The sequence below is a fragment of the Oncorhynchus keta genome, chromosome 30 (genome assembly GCF_023373465.1).
Source record: "Oncorhynchus keta strain PuntledgeMale-10-30-2019 chromosome 30, Oket_V2, whole genome shotgun sequence".
NCBI lineage: Eukaryota > Metazoa > Chordata > Actinopteri > Salmoniformes > Salmonidae > Oncorhynchus > Oncorhynchus keta.
This window is the reverse complement of record NC_068450.1, coordinates 53,195,461-53,212,150: the sequence shown is the minus strand read 5'-3', so window position 1 is coordinate 53,212,150 and position 16,690 is coordinate 53,195,461. Positions and strand designations below refer to the sequence as shown.

Here is a 16,690-nt window from a genome sequence, read left to right as displayed (position 1 = left end):
GCTTAGGTGTATGTAAACTTCCGACTTCAACTGAAGATCTAAATGACTATAATATCTCCAACGCAGGATACACATGGCAAACCCTAAGCATGTTCTCTTTATCGATGGATAAAACACAAATAATAAAATGGTAAATAGTAGGTTGGAATGATTTTTATACTCAAATCGGACAGAGAGAGAAACCACACACTCAGGTTAGAGGAATAGCTTTTGTTTCACAGTCATTGCACCTTTAGTGAGAGGTTGAATGAACAATACCCCTGTAAAACTGAACCGTTTAAAAATGTAATAGAGCTCTGTGTCAGTCAGGTTTGCTATATCTCTGTTTGTATACTACAGTGAGGATGTTATTCATTTGTATGAGAGCCGAGAAGTGTCAGGAGAGAGTGAATGATTCATACAATCTTCCTTAGCCAACCACAGCAGTCTAGACTAGAGAGAGACTAGGACTCTCCCATTCAACTGCATGACACATTCCTCTGCTGCCGCTATGACAATGAAAATGATATCACATGTGCTGTCTTCTCCCTACTCCACTCAGTGCCTGTTTCGTTTTCTCCCTGTCGCACGCAATCAAGCGTTATTTACAACAGTCACCCCTGGAAAGAAGAAAGAGAGTGACAAAGACAGAGAGCGAGAGGAAGATGGAGAGAGAGAGACCAGTCTTAACGGCTGAGCCTGTCTTTGAGCCTGTCTCTCTGTCTCTCGCTAGGCTGCCTGGAGGCCTGGGGGCCCTTCGATCACACTGTAAACATCCAAGATGCCCTGTCATCCCCAGCGATAACCTAGCAGGCCATAACCCTGCTCATCAAATTGCTAAATAGAAAAGCCAGGGAAACCTTTGCATGTGGCTTTTGGACTGTTAAAACATTCAGACCCTCCTCCTCCCCTGTCTGTCAGATCCCCAGAGGGACAGTGTAGAAGTATATTACATTGCACTACATTAAGCACACACACACGCACATACACACACTACACTACAGTAGAACCATCCATCACGTGAATGCGTGGTGCACCTTGATGAGAAACAACACAGAACAGCAGAGCACACAGGTCGCACGGTTCGCTGGAGGGGCAGAAATACTTATTTACATTCACAGTAAGTAACCGACATATGACGTGCACGACATGTCAGTGTCAGGCTTGCTCTGAGTTCTTTGCGTGACATGACAGGACAGGATGGATCGGAGAAGATACTTAGAGAGCCATGTTATGTTCTGTTCCTTCGCCGTGGTGTGATTCCACGGCAACACATCAGTCCCTCTCCTGACAGTGATGAGTGCCATGGAGCTAATGAAAGGGAACTTCTTCTGTCCCTGTTAAAACATCAATACTTAGAGCTAATTTGCTTTTGGTAAATACCAGGAGTTGAGGTGCACTAGGTGCACTGGGATGGTATTTTTGAGTTCACGCCTGTCCTGTGGATTTCTGCTTAAGCTTTAGGTTAGGAACATACTGGATCTTCAGGTTAGGAACATACTGGACCTTCAGGTTAGGAACATACTGGACCTTCAGGTTAGGAACATACTGGACCTTCAGGTTAGGAACATACTGGACCTTCAGGTTAGGAACATACTGGACCTTCAGGTTAGGAACATACTGGACCTTCAGGTTAGGAACATACTGGACCTTCAGGTTTGGAACATACTGGACCTTCAGGTTTGGAACATTCTGGACCTTCAGGTTAGGAACTTACTGGACCTTCAGGTTAGGAACTTACTGGACCTTCAGGTTAGGAACATACTGGACCTTCAGGTTAGGAACTTACTGGACCTTCAGGTTAGGAACATACTGGACCTTCAGGTTAGGAACATACTGGACCTTCAGGTTAGGAACATACTGGACCTTCAGGTTAGGAACATACTGGACCTTCAGGTTTGGAACATACTGGACCTTCATGTTAGGAACATACTGGACCTTCAGGTTTGGAACATACTGGACCTTCAGGTTTGGAACATACTGGACCTTCAGGTTTGGAACATACTGGACCTTCAGGTTAGGAACATACTGGACCTTCAGGTTAGGAACTTACTGGACCTTCAGGTTAGGAACTTACTGGACCTTCAGGTTAGGAACATACTGGACCTTCAGGTTAGGAACATACTGGACCTTCAGGTTAGGAACATACTGGACCTTCAGGTTTGGAACATACTGGACCTTCAGGTTTGGAACATACTGGACCTTCAGGTTAGGAACTTACTGGACCTTCAGGTTAGGAACTTACTGGACCTTCAGGTTTGGAACATACTGGACCTTCAGGTTTGGAACATACTGGACCTTCAGGTTAGGAACATACTGGACCTTCAGGTTAGGAACTTACTGGACCTTCAGGTTTGGAACATACTGGACCTTCAGGTTAGGAACATACTGGACCTTCAGGTTAGGAACATACTGGACCTTCAGGTTAGGAACATACTGGACCTTCAAGTTTGGAACATACTGGACATTCAGGTTAGGAACTTACTGGACCTTCTGTTTATGTAGTGAAGGGCTGTAGTTGAATAGAACGCTACTAGAGCAGTACAAATGACCTAGTCTCTCGTTTACATGGCCAGCACGCAAGATTTGGTTCTGATTGGGGAACATACCATTTTGTTTATTTAATGAAGGTCTGAACTTGCTACACTAGGTTACAAATGATCATGGAACCAGAAACAAATATTGCATACGCTGGTCAGCTAACAGTGCGTCAAAGAGAGACTACAGTACAGACGACCAGGATGAACTAATGAAACTACTGTATGTGTGCCAATTCACTGGGACATGCAACTGTCAAACCAGCAAAAGCAGAATTCTTTGAGCTTCATTTGTGTGACAGCTTGAATCTCCTACTGGAATATTGACAGGGCTGTGTCTCCTGCTCAAAGTCAGTCTCCAGTGCAATCTTTATTCAGATAACATTGCACATGGCTGAATGTCGACACAAGACATTCTCACAGGACGAAATAGCTTTTTTCCTGAGCCAAACGGAAGCCTCTTAAGATTTCATGGCCTACTAGTTGATGGATTCTAACAGCAACAAAAACCGTGCAAGGATCTAGACAATAGGCATTAGCATAATCAACAATGTCATGTCGAATATTTTCCCATATGAAAACAAGAATGGAACAAATGAAACATTAACATTGACGGACACGCATCTCTTTTACTTTATTTAACAGTTGAATGCTCGAGGGAAAATGTCATTAGAGTTCCCAGTACTTCAGCGAAATGAGGAAAAGTAAAACGATTCAATTAACTTGTTCATTATTCTCCTACGAGAGTCAGATACAATGCACCATGCTGTATGTAATAACCATCATGTAATAGGAGAATGATGTTTAGGATGGAATTGATGACACCAGATGAGACTTGGACTGTGTCCTAAATGGCACCCTATTCCCAATTTAGCACACTGATTTTGACAAGGGTTTATACGGCTCTGGTCAAAAGTTGTGCACTATATAGGGAATAGGGTGATGGAAGATTAGAGAACATGCAAGGAAGGGATAAAACACACCAAAGTACTGTAATGTAATTGGATACTTTGTCCTCCGCTCTGAGTCCTCTGGAGTGATTACGTCAACAATTCAAAGATGAGATAAAAATAGTACACAAAGTTTATGAGAGAGGTAAATGGTGGAATTCATTTCTTTCTTCTGATTGATGAGTTTAAGTTGGGCCTCGTCCTCCCTTCTCCTCATTTCAACGAACCTCTCCCTAACTCTCTCCACCCCTCCTCTGCTCTCCTTTTTCCGAACTTCTCCTCCTCCTCTCCTCTCGGCATGTATCCTCTCATGCGAGGTCAGTATGGTGTGGTGGGTCTTATGGCTCTCTCCTCCCAAGAGCACTTCCTCCCAGCTGCCCACTGCACTGAGGCTAGGAAACACTGTCACCACCGATAAATCCACTATAATTGAGAATTTCAATAAGCATTTTTCTACGGCTGGCCATGCTTTCCACCTGGCTTCCCCTACCCCGGTTAACAGCCCTGCACCCCCACAGCAACTCGCCAAAGCCTCCCCCATTTCTCCTTCATCCAAATCCAGATAGCTGATGTTCTGAAAGAGCTGCAAAATCTGGACCCCTACAAATCAGCCGGGCTAGACAATCTGGACCCTCTCTTTCTAAAATGATCTGCACAAATTGTTGCAACCCCAATTACTAGCCTGTTCAACCTCTCTTTCGTATCGTCTGAGATTCCCAAAGATTGGAAAGCTGCCACGGTCATCCCCCTCTTCAAAGGGGGAGACACTCTACACCCAAACTGCTACAGACCTATATCTATCCTACCCTGCTTTTTTAAGGTTTTCGAAAGCCAAGTTAACAAACAGATTACCGACCATTTCAAATCACAGTGTACCTTCTCTGCTATGTAATCTGGTTTCAGAGCTGGTCATGGGTGCACCTCAGCCATGCTCAAGGTCCTAAATGATATCATAACTGCCAACGATAGGAGACATTACTGTGCAGCTGTATTCATCGACCTGGCCAAAGCTTTTGACTCTGTCAATCACCACATCCTTATCGGCAGACTCAACAGCCTTGGTTTCTCAAATGACTGCCTCGCCTGGTTCCCCAACTACTTCTCTGATAGAGTTCCGTGTTGTCCAGACCTCTGGCAGTCTCTATGGGGGTGCCACAGGTTTCAATTCTCGGGCCGACTCTCTTCTCTGTATACATCAATGATGTCGCTCTTGCTGCTGGTGATTCTCTGATCCACCTCTACATAGACGACACCATTATGTACACTTCTGGCCCTTCTTTGGACACTGTGCTATCTAACCTCCAGATGAGCTTCAATGCCATACAAGTCTCCTTCCGTGGTCTCCAGCTGCAAGTAAAACTAAATGCATGCTCTTCAACCGATCGCTGCCCGCACCTGCCCACCGGTCCAGCATCACTACTCTGGACGGTTCTAACTTAGAATGGACAACTACAAATACCTACAGTGGAGAGATCAAGTATTTGATACACTGCCGATTTTGCAGGTTTTCCTACTTACAAAGCATGTAGAGGTCTGTCATTTTTTAAATCATAGGTACACTTCAACTGTGAGACAGAATCTAAAAATCCAGAAAATCACATTGTATGATTTTTAAGTAATTAATTTGCATTTTATTGCATGACATAAGTATTTGATACATCAGAAAAGCAGAACTTAATATTTGGTACAGAAACCTTTTGTTTGCAATTACAGAGATCAGATGTTTCCTGTAGTTCTTGACCAGGTTTGCACACACTGCAGCAGGGATTTTGGCCCACTCCTCCATACAGACCTTCTTCAGATCCTTCAGGTTTTGGGGCTGTCGCTGGACAATACAGACTTTCAGCTCCCTCCAAAGATTTTATATTAGGTTCAGGTCTGGAGACTGGCTAGGCCACTCCAGGACCTTGAGATGCTTCTTACGGAGCCACTCCTTAGTTGCCCTGGCTGTGTGTTTCGGGTCGTTGTCATGCTGGAAGAACCAGCCACGACCCATTTTCAATGCTCTTAGGGAAGGAGGTTGTTGGCCAAGATCTCGCGATACATGGCCCCATCCATCCTCCCCTCAATACGGTGCAGTCATCCTGTCCCCTTTGCAGAAAAGCATCCCCAAAGAATGATGTTTCCACCTCCATGCTTCACGGTTGGGATGGTGTTCTTGGGGTTGTACTCATCCTTCTTCTTACTCCAAACACGGCGAGTGGAGTTTAGACCAAAAAGCTTTATTTTTGTCTCATCAGACCACATGACCTTCTCCCATTCCTCCTCTGGATCATCCAGATGGTCATTGGCAAACTTAAGACGGGCCTGGACATGCGCTGGCTTGAGCAGGGGGACCTTGCGTGCGCTGCAGGATTTTAATCCATGACGGCGTAGTGTGTTACTAATGGTTTTCTTTGAGTCTGTGGTCCCAGCTTTCTTCAGGTCATTGACCTGGTCCTGCCGTTTAGTTCTGGGCTGATCGCTCACCTTCCTCATGATCATTGATGCCCCACGAGGTGAGATCATGCATGGAGCCCCAGACCGAGGGTGATTGACAGTCATCTTGAACTTCTTCCATTTTCTAATAATTGCGCCAATAGTTGTTGTTGCCTTCTCACCAAGCTGCTTGCCTATTGTCCTGTAGCCCATCCCATTCTTGTGCAGGTCTACAATTTTATCCCTGATGTCCTTACACCCTCTCTGGTCATGGCCATTGTGGAGAGGTTGGAGTCTGTTTGATTGAGTGTGTGGACAGGTGTCTTGTATACAGGTAACGAGTTCAAACAGGTGCAGTTAATACAAGTAATGAGTGGAGAACAGGAGGGCTTCTTAAAGAAAAACTAACAGGACTGTGAGAGCCGTAATTCTTACTGGTTGGTAGGTGATCAAATACTTATGTCATGAAATAAAATGCAAATGAATTACTTAAAAATTATACAATGTGATTTTCTGGATTTTTGTTTGAGATTCCGTCTTTCACAGTTGAAGTGTACCTATGATAAAATTTACAGACCTCTACATGCTTTAAGTAGGAAAACCTGCAAAATTGGCAGTGTTTCAAATACTTGTTCTCCCCACTGTAGGTGTCTGGTTAGACTGTAAACTCTCCTTCCAGAATCACATTAACTTCTTCGAGATAGGGGGCGCTCTTAATTTTTGGATAAAAAACATTCCCGTTTTAAACAAGATATTTTGTCACGAAAAGATGCTCGACTATGCATGTAATTGGAAATTGGAACTTTGGAAAGAAAAAACTCTGACGTTTCCAAAACTGCAAAGATATTATCTGTGAGTGCCCCAGAACTAATGCTACAGGCGAAACCAAGATGAAGTTTCATACAGGAAATGCCCCAGATTCTGAAGGTGCTGTGTTCCAATGTCTCCTTATATGGCTGTGAATGTGCCAGGAATGAGCCTGCCCTTTCTGTCGTTTCCCCAAGGTGTCTGCAGCATTGTGACGTATTTGTAGGCATATAATTGGAAGATTGACCATAAGAGACTACATTTACCAGGTGTCCGCCCGGTGTCCTGCGTCGAAATTATTGCGTAATCTCCAGGTCCATGCGCGTTCCATTTCTTCAGAGGAGAAACTAAACTGCCACGAATGACTTATCATCGAATAGATATGTGAAAAACACCTTGAGGATTGATTCTAAACAACGTTTGCCATGTTTCTGTCGATATTATGGAGTTAATTTGGAAAAAGTTTGCGTTTTAATGACTTAATTTTCTTTTTTTTCTTACCCAAACGTGATGAAGAAAACGGAGCGATTTGTCTACACAAATAATATTTTTGTAAAAACTGAACATTTGCTATCTAACTGAGAGTCTCCTCATTGAAAACATCTGAAGTTCTTCAAAGGTAAATGATTTTATTTGAATGCTTTTCTTGTTTTTATGAAAATGTTGCATGCTGAATGCCAGGCTTAATCCTATGCTAGGCTATCAATACTGTTACACAAATGCTTGTTTAGCTATGGTTCAAAAGCATATTTTGAAAATCTGAGATGACAGTGTTGTTAACAAAAGGCTAAGCTTGAGAGCTAATATATTTATTTCATTTCATTTGCGATTTTCATGAATAGTTAACGTTGCGTTATGCTAATGAGCTTGCCTAGAGAATTACACTCCTGGATACAGGTTTTTTTCGTAGCCAAACGTGATGAACAAAACGGAGCGATTTGTCCTACACAAATAATATTTTTGTAAAAACTGAACATTTGCTATCTAACTGAGAGTCTCCTCATTGAAAACATCTGAAGTTCTTCAAAGGTAAATGATTTTATTTGAATGCTTTTCTTGTTTTTGTGAAAATGTTGCATGCTGAATGCTAGGCTAAATAGTTAACGTTGCGTTATGGTAATGAGCTTGAGGCTGTATACACGATCCCGGATCCGGGATGGCTAGAATCAAGAGCTAGAATTAAGCATCTCCAATCCAAAATTAAATCTAGAATCGGCTTCCTATTTTGCAACAAAGCATCCTTCACTCATGCTGCCAAACATACCCTCGTAAAACTGACCATCCTACCGATCCTCGACTTCGGCGATGTCATTTACAAAATAGCCTCCAACACTCTACTCAACAAATTGGATGCAGTCTATCACAGTGCCATCCGTTTTGTCACCATATACTACCCACCACTGCAACCTGTACGCTCTGGTTGGCTGGCCCTGAAGGATTCATACATGTTGCCAAACCCACTGGCTCCAGGTCATCGACAAGTCTCTGCTCGGTAAAGCCCCGCCTTATCTCAGCTCACTGGTCACCATAGCAGCACCCACCCGTAGCACGCGCTCCAGCAGGTATATTTCACTGGTCACCTCCAAAGCCAATTCCTCTTTTGGCCGCCTTTCCTTCCAGTTCTCTGCTGCCAATGACTGGAACGAACTGCAAAAATCATATCTCCCTCACTAACTTTAAGCACCAGCTGTCAGAGCAGCTCACAGATCACTGCACCTGTACATAGCCTGTCTGTAATTAGCCCATCCAACTACCTCATCCCCATTCTGTATTTATTTACTTATCTTGCTCCTTTGCACCCTAGTATCTCTACTTGCACATTCATCATCTGCACATCTATCACTCCAGTGTTTAATTGCTATATTGTAATTACATCGCCACCATGGCCTATTTATTGACTCCCTTACCTTATTGGCACACAATGTATATAGACTTTTTCTACTGTATTATTGACTGTATGTTTGTTTATTCCATGTGTAACTCTGTGTTGTTGTATGTGTCGAACTGCTTTGCTTTATCTTGACCAGGTCGCAGTTGTAAATGAGAACTTGTTCTCAACTAGCCTACCTGGTTAAATAAAGGTGAAATAAAAAAATAAAACATCTTGTTAATTGGTCCTGCTGGGCATAAGGTGAGGTGCAATGATGTCAAGAATCTACCCTCAAATAGCAATAGGATTACCAAAACAATGCTATGGAAATTAGACAGAGGCAGACCCTGGGCTTACCTCTCACGCAAATGACCTCCACAGAGTTGGGAAATACCCCGATCTTACTCTCCTCTTCCCTTCCCCTACCACCAGCCCCCCACTACTCTGGTCACGTTCTGTACCGGTGAGATGGAGAGTCTAGCGCAGGAGAGGAGGGGGCTTCCCCCTTCTGCTCACCAGGCAGGAGGGCCCACTATGACACACCCACACCACCACCATGAGCTCTGCAATGCAGATTTAACAGCAAGCACAGGCTGATATCCCTCACAGCTCTCTGAGTGTACTATACTAACTGCACGTGGACTATACTGTAGGCCCCTACAGCAATACATTTACTTCTATGTTACTGTGTTCTAGCCCAGTCAATGTGCTCTGGCTCTGTCCTCTTCTCTCTCTCTCTCTGTCTCTGTGGTATCCAGTACAACCTTAGTCTGAGGAGAAGATTGAGCCCTTTGGGAGTCCTCGAGCTACTCTGACTAAGCAAATTCCTCTCTGGGTGCTCTCTTCCTCTGGAAGGCAGATTTAAGCCCTTTTCCCCACGACCCTGTGGCTCTTTAAGACGGATTACTGAGGGAGGGTAGTGGCTTCTGATCCCGCCGTGGTCTGAAGTGGTACGACACCACACTGACCAGGCTAATAGCCTCTCTAGCTACTGTAGCTGGGAGAAAAAAATCTCCTTTGGCCTTAGAGTGTTGGGCTTCTGACGGAGAAGTGGAGAAAGGGGGAGGTAGGGCCAGGAAGGAGGGGGGGAGGCAGAGGAAGTGGGAGGTAGGGGTCTAAATGGGGGAGGTAGCCCTGGAAAGTAGAATGCTCAGAGTTCTGCAGAGGGAGGATCTGTCGGGGGGCATAGGGGGGTATGGGTGATTCAGTAGTTCAGGGGTCAGTAATGGAGGGTAGCTCTGGGATAAGGGGGGAGGTGGTACAGTAGCACTGTAAAGTGCCTGCCTCTGGGGCTCTCTGGTGGGAGTCGGGACACCCCACGCCAGGGGCCAGACTAGAAGTGTCTGGGTATTCCCAGGCCTTTGTTCTTGTACGGCTCAGCCTCCCTCAGTACAGTCATGGGACACAGTCACAGGAACACTCTCTTCTAATAAAGCTGATGTCTCGAGGTGTGATCTGACACACACACACACTTGTAGACGTACGCACGCAAGCAAGAATGCAGTACACATGGAAGTAAGGACGCTCGTACACACAGACACTTACACGCCTTCTCCCTTATATCCACACATACACAGACCATAAGTCCAACAATGGCTGTCTTCAATGGAGGGCAAATCTCGAACATGAGCTCAAACATCATTGCAAGAATAATATTCCTAAAAGGAGACATGCCAGTCTCCAGTACTCCTGTGCAGATGAGGTTAAGAGAGGAGGAATATGATTGGTTACGAACCAGGAAGCCAGAGGAATTGTCGAGGAGACAGCGGAAGCGACAGACGAAGTTCCTCTCCAGGAAGGAGGAGTTCTCTGGAGGCAGCTGATCGGGGTTATAGGTCACCAGGGATGAGCTGGGGACTGGCTTTCCATCTGAGGAATAGAAACAGGTCAAGGACCAAGTCAAATCACTATATTCAATGCCTACTTCATTTGTGGTCTATTAAAATGGCTGTTGAACAGAGTTTAACAGGGTCCAGATGCTCCTACATTATGTTTGGTGAGTGTGTGTATGTTCATGTGTGTGCATGCACTTATGTGTGTGTGTGTGTGTGGGTGTGTAGCTCCAGTCTGTTCCTCCCTCTTCTCCATTCCGTCCCTGTTCTAAAGTACCACGACAACGCTACGGTAGCTAGCTCGAACCCCCTGCCTAATTAAAACCGACGGCTGTGTGTGTTCTAACATTTACCCTGCAAGTCATGGAGAGCCTGATAAAGATCACCCCTCCCTCTCTCCATCTTCTCTACTCTCTCTCTCTCTCTCTCTCTCTCTCTCTCTCTCTACATGCTCTTTTTCTCTCCCTCTCCTCCTCCCCTCTCTCTCTCTCTCTCTCTCTCTCTCTCTCTCTCTCTCTCTCTCTCTCTCTCTCTCTCTCTCTCTCTCTCTCTCTCTCTCTCTCTCACTCTCTCTCTCACTCTCTCGCCATGCTCTTTTTCTCTCCCTCTCCTCCTCTCTCTCATCTCCTTCCCTCTCTCTACATAGCTCAGCTGGGGAAATTGGGGTCATTGGGTCTGAGTGACTAACCCATTGGGTCTGAGTGACTTCAGGCTGACTCGTTGCAGTTCTTCGTTTGGTCATGTTTTCCTGTTTTTTGTTTGTTTGTTCTGCTAGTAGTAAACGTCAACCAGTGTGGTGTATGCTGTCACTGTATGTGTCGCTTTAAAGTGAAACAACGACTTCACTACAACTAACTACCACATTGAAACAAAGCAGTTTCTTTTTTATCTTTTGTTTTTGTTCTGCTAGTAGTTCACCTCAGCCCCTTCCACAAGTTCAATTTCAGTATGGCATATATACTGTATGTATGCCATCTGTACATTTGCAACAAAGCATCAAACATACATCGCTAGCTAAACTCAGCAACAACAAAAAAGAAACGTCCCTTGTTCAGGACCCTGTCTTTCAAAGATCATTCGTAAAAATCCAGAATAACTTTTAAAGGATCTTCATTGTAAAGGGTTTAAACACCCGTTTCCCATGCTTGTTCAATTAAACACAAACAATGGATGAACATGCACCTGTGGAACGGTTGTTCAGACACTAACAGCTTACAGACGGTAGGCAATTAAGGTCACTGGTATGAAAACTTAGGACACTCGAGCACTTTTTACTGACTCTGAAAAACACCAAAAGAAAGATGCCCAGGGTCCCTGCTCATCTGTGTGAACGTGCCTTAGGCATGCTGCAAGGAGGCATGAGGACTGCAGATGTGGCCAGGGCAATAAATTGCAATGTCCGTACTGTGAGACGCCTAAGACAGCGCTACAGGGAGACAGGATAGACAGCTGATCGTCCTCGCAGTGGCAGACCACGTGTAACAACACCTGCACAGGATCGGTACATCCAAACATCACACCTGTGGGACAGGTACAGGATGGCAACAACAACTGCCCGAGTTACTCAGCTCAGACTGTCCGCAATAGGCTGAGATGAACTGAGGGCTTGTAGGCCTGTTGTAAGGCAGGTCCTAGCCTGACATCACCATTAACAACGTCGCCTAGGGGCACAAACCCACCGTCACTGGACCAGACAGGACTGGCAAAAAGTGCTCTTCACTGACGAGTTGCGGTTTTGTCTCACCAGGGGTGATGGTCGGATTCGCGTTTATCGTCAAAGGAATGAGCGTTACACCGAGGCCTGTACTCTGGAGCGGGATCGATTTGGAGGTGTAGGTTCCGTCATCTTGTTGTCATTGCAGGCAATCTCAATGCTGTGCATTACAGGGAAGACATCCTCCTCCCTCATGTGGTACCCTTCCTGCAGGCTCATCCTGACATGATCCTCCAGCATGACAATGCCACCAGCCATACTGCTCGATCTGTGCGTGATTTCCTTCAAGACAGGAATGTCAGTGTTCTGCCATGGCCAGCGAAGAGCCCAGATCTCAATCCCATTAAGCACGTCTGGGACTTGTTGGATCGGAGGGTGAGGGCTAGGGTGCAGGTGCCTTGGTGGAAGAGTGGGGTAACGTCTCACACCAAGAACTGGCAAATCTGGTGCAGTCCATGAGGAGGAGATGCACTGCAGTACTTAATGCAGCTGGTGGCCACCAGATACTGACTGTTACTTTTGATTTTGACCCCCCCCCCCCGCCTTTGTTCAGGGACACATTATTCAATTCCTGTTAGTCACATATCAGTTTATGTCTCAGTTGCTGAATCTTGTTATGTTCATACAAATATTTACAGTACACATGTTAAGTTTGCTGAAAATAAACGCAGTTGACAGTGAGAGGACGTTTCTTTTTAGTTTAGTTTAGTTTAGTTTAGTAATGTGAAAGTCTCACAGTGGCTTTGGACAGATTTGTGAAAATGGGTCGGCCCGGAATAGACAGTGAGACGCAGCGTAAGACTGACCTGGGGGTGACTCCCCCTGCTGGGGCACGCCCGGGGGGTTGAGAGCCCAGTGGAGGTTCCTCCTAAACTCCTGCTGGTCCTCAGTGTGGATCAGCTCAAATACACTCTGGTGCATCACGTCTGTCTGGAACAAGGAGAGAAAGAGAGAGGTCTTTAGAAAGGTCACGTGCACCAGCACATAGGACTGGGAACTATTGTCTGACTTACTGAAAAATTATCTAAACACAACTGAGTTCACTTCTGTAGAATCAGTAAGATGATGTGCACACACACACACACACACACACACACACACACACACACACACACACACACACACACACACACACACACACACACACACACACACACACACACACACACACACACACACACACACACACACACACACACACACACACACACACACACACACACACCTTGTTTTGTGGGCTTGCAGTGAGGAGGAAGGTTAGGGCATGAGCTGGACCACCTCAAGAGAGTTGGTGACATGGACACAGAGAGTGGTGACATGGTCACAGCACAGCCCGAGGTTCCGTGTCACACTAGCATCTCAGTGCTACCTCTCATTACCATACACACAGCTCCACAACAGGCAGCCACATCCAAAAGGATTTCAGTTTGCGCTGTAGATGTGAAGTGATGGTTGTTGAAATGAAACAAGGCCTGAGAGGTGTGGTTCACACTGTGGGAACATTTATTCTACAGCAGCTTGCAGTTACAGCAGTATGAACACCACAGGAGGTTGGTGGCACCTTAATTGGGGAGGACGGGCGCGTGGTAATGGCTGGAGCGGAATTGAGGGAATGGTAATCATATACATTTGATGCCATTCCATTCGCTCCTTTCCAGCCATTATTATGAGCCATCCTCCCCTCAGCAGCCTCCACTGATGAACACAGAGAGAAAGAAAGCGAGAGCTAGAGGGAGAGAGAGAAGGAAAGAGAGAGAGAGAATGAAAGAGAGAGAAGGAAAAAGAGACAGAGAAGGAAAGAGAGAGAGAGAAGGAAAGAGAGAAAGAGAGAGGAGAGAGAGAGAGAGAGAGAGAGAGAGAGAGAGAGAGAGAGAGAGAGAGAGAAGGAAAGGGAGAAAGAAAGAGAGAAGGAAAGAGAGCGAGAGAAGGAAAGAGAGAAATAGGGAGCGAGAGAGAGAGAGAAGGAAAGGGAGAAGGAAAGAGAGAGAGAGAGCTTTAACGGGTGATATTAATTGCTAATGCAGCTTAACCCAACTGTGTACGCGAGCATGGATGTTATCAAAAGGTGATCCAACCTGAATAAATAAGGCTATGAGAGCAGTTAATCAGCTGCTGGGGGTTAACTCAATTAAACAAACGTAGGACAGACAGTATGCATGCTTACCGAGGTCTGTGATTAAATATGCTATAGATCAGCTCCTATTAACTGATTAACCTGCGTTTGACCTCTCTGGACGGGGTTATCAAACTCTTATCCAGTGAAAATCCTGACTCTAGCAAGCTAAAGCGCTTAGCACAGAGCAGGGCTGGGTACCAGAGGGCATTGAGGGCAAGACTAGGGAATGGAGGGGGCGGAGGTGGTGCAAAAGGGCAGGCAAGGACACAAGGCAGTGTTGGGTGAAGGTTGGCACTGTACAGCAGCATATTTATGTTCACCCTCATTCTGGCTGTAACTGTTGGGGCAAAGAAGGGGCAGGATGCAGAGAGAGCTACCCTCCTGTAGGTTTTCATTCCCAACCCTGTTCCTGGAGAGATACCCTCCTGTAGGTTTTCACTCCCAACCCTGTTCCTGGAGAGCTACCCTCCTGTAGGTTTTCACTCCCAACCCTGTTCCTGGAGAGCTACCCTCCTGTAGGTTTTCACTCCTAACCCTGTTCCTGGAGAGCTACCCTCCTGTAGGTTTTCACTCCCAACCCTGTTCCTGGAGAGCTACCCTCCTGTAGGTTTTCACTCCCACCCTGTTCCTGGAGAGCCACCTTCCTGTAGGTTTTCACTCCCACCCTGTTCCTGGAGAGCTACCCTCCTGTAGGTTTTCACTTCCACCCCAGTTGTAACTAACCTGATTCAGCTTATCAACCAGATAATTATTAGAATCAGGTGCGCTAGATCCGGTTTGGCACAAAAAAACAGTAGGACTATAGTTTTCAGTCCGTGTCCCAGCACTCCCTGGGCCGTTCTATAGTAAATAGAACGAGGGCAGTGTCATGTAAAGCCTAGTCCAACTGGCTTTTCCGAGGCTAACCTCTTCCAGACTCCCTCTGTGCCATGGTGTGGCTCTGTAGGCAGGCCCAATCCTCCTCTCTCTGCTCAGTGTGTGTGTGTGTGTGTGTGTGTGTGTGTGTGTGTGTGTGTGTGTGTGTGTGTGTGTGTGTGTGTGCGTGCGTGTGTGCTTGAACGGCAGTGTGTGTGTGTATGATGTATGGTGTGTGTGCTGCGTGTGTGTGTGTGTGTGTGCGTGCGTGTGTGCGCGTTTGAGCGGCAGTGTGTGTGTATGATGTACAGTGTGTGTGGTGCGTGTGCCAGTGTGTTTGAGTGGCTGCGAGCCCTGTGATCAGCAGTAGAGACTTACTTGGTGGAATCCCAGGTAATCCTGAATGGTGTGAGAGGAGTAGAATATGACCCCCTCTGCAGTGATGACCAGGACAAAGCCATTAAGGGCCTGAGGAGGGAGAACAAGTCACAACAGACAGGAAGTTAGGGAATGTCCCTCACTGCGTACTGCTATCAAAGACGTTTAGCGAGTGCAATTATTTTTGGGCTGGACAAAGAGGATAGAGAGGAGATTGACGCAAATGAATAGCAGCTTCTGAATGACTGTGTCCGGTGTCCATCACGAGAAGACAGTGACAACCCATATTCTAGTGATACATTTGTGCCATTTGGTGTGTCTTGTATTTCAATGCCAACACCAAGCATGTATAAAACAGCATGACAGACTACAGCGTGCAGACAGACAAGACAGATTCCTGAGGACGGGAGGTCCTATCAAACCTGGCCTATTCTGACAGACACAACTGAGAGAGGGGGAACCGGAAGGTGGGAAACAGGGGGGCAGAGGGGGAAACAGAGGGGGGCCAGAGGGGGAAACAGAGGGCGACAAAAAGATAAACTGCAAACAGGGGCATGACACCACTTCAGGCTGTGAAGGAGAGGGGGAGGAGAGGAGCAGTGGAGGAGAGGGGAGGAGGAGAGGCAAGACGCCCCACTCTGAGGACGTGTCACCTGAACACAATGACAGGCTGGAGATGGGGAGAAAGAGGGGAGGTGAGAGAGAGAAAGAGAGGGGGCGGGGGTGTAGGTCACAGAACCATACAGAGCGTCTCACACTTTGCTATTCCATCTCCCCCACAACGCTCAGGGGCAAAGGAGTCGTTCCGTCGCTCTGTTCGCTCTAGGTGTGTATGCGTGCGTGGGTACACGTTCCCTAAACCAACCGATGGCACTACAGGGCAGCTGTCCTGACACTCACGTCCTTGAATAACCCATCATATTCATTTCCAACATGTCAGCAACGAGAGCCCCATTACACAATCTACAGTGGATGGAAACTATAGCCTCCTAGCCTACCATACACAGGTCATTATCTGCCTTTTTCCACGGATGGCACCCAGAGAAACATAACCCAGATAATATCAGGTTGGTTGACTCCCATCCCTTTTGCAAGTAAATAGCTATATGATTCAAATTCTACCTGGCAGACCCAATATCATATTCCCCCCAGTTAGCGTTGTGTAAAGTACTTCTTAGCTTTTGTCTGGGTAAGCTATTATGTACTCAAGGGCCACAAACTGCTCGTCCTGGCC

The 16,690-nt window shown here is 46.2% G+C and overlaps 1 protein-coding gene and 1 long non-coding RNA gene across 3 annotated transcripts in view; one reads left to right on the top strand and one right to left on the bottom strand.

The window, feature by feature from the left end:
- Positions 1-16,690, bottom strand: part of LOC118363709 (aryl hydrocarbon receptor-like) — an 84,242-nt gene that overhangs the window by 24,453 nt on the left and 43,099 nt on the right. For both annotated transcript variants that reach the window (XM_052488527.1, XM_052488528.1), the window contains 3 exons: positions 15,457-15,546; positions 12,914-13,037; positions 10,297-10,430 (listed from right to left, as the gene is read on the bottom strand). In XM_052488527.1, the coding sequence (XP_052344487.1) occupies positions 10,297-10,430; positions 12,914-13,037; positions 15,457-15,546 (348 nt within the window). The remainder of the gene's footprint in view (positions 1-10,296; positions 10,431-12,913; positions 13,038-15,456; positions 15,547-16,690) is intronic.
- On the top strand, positions 1,584-2,275 carry LOC127914017 (uncharacterized). The gene is made up of 3 exons (XR_008087614.1): positions 1,584-2,019; positions 2,068-2,187; positions 2,236-2,275. It is a non-coding gene; the product is annotated as an uncharacterized LOC127914017 (long non-coding RNA).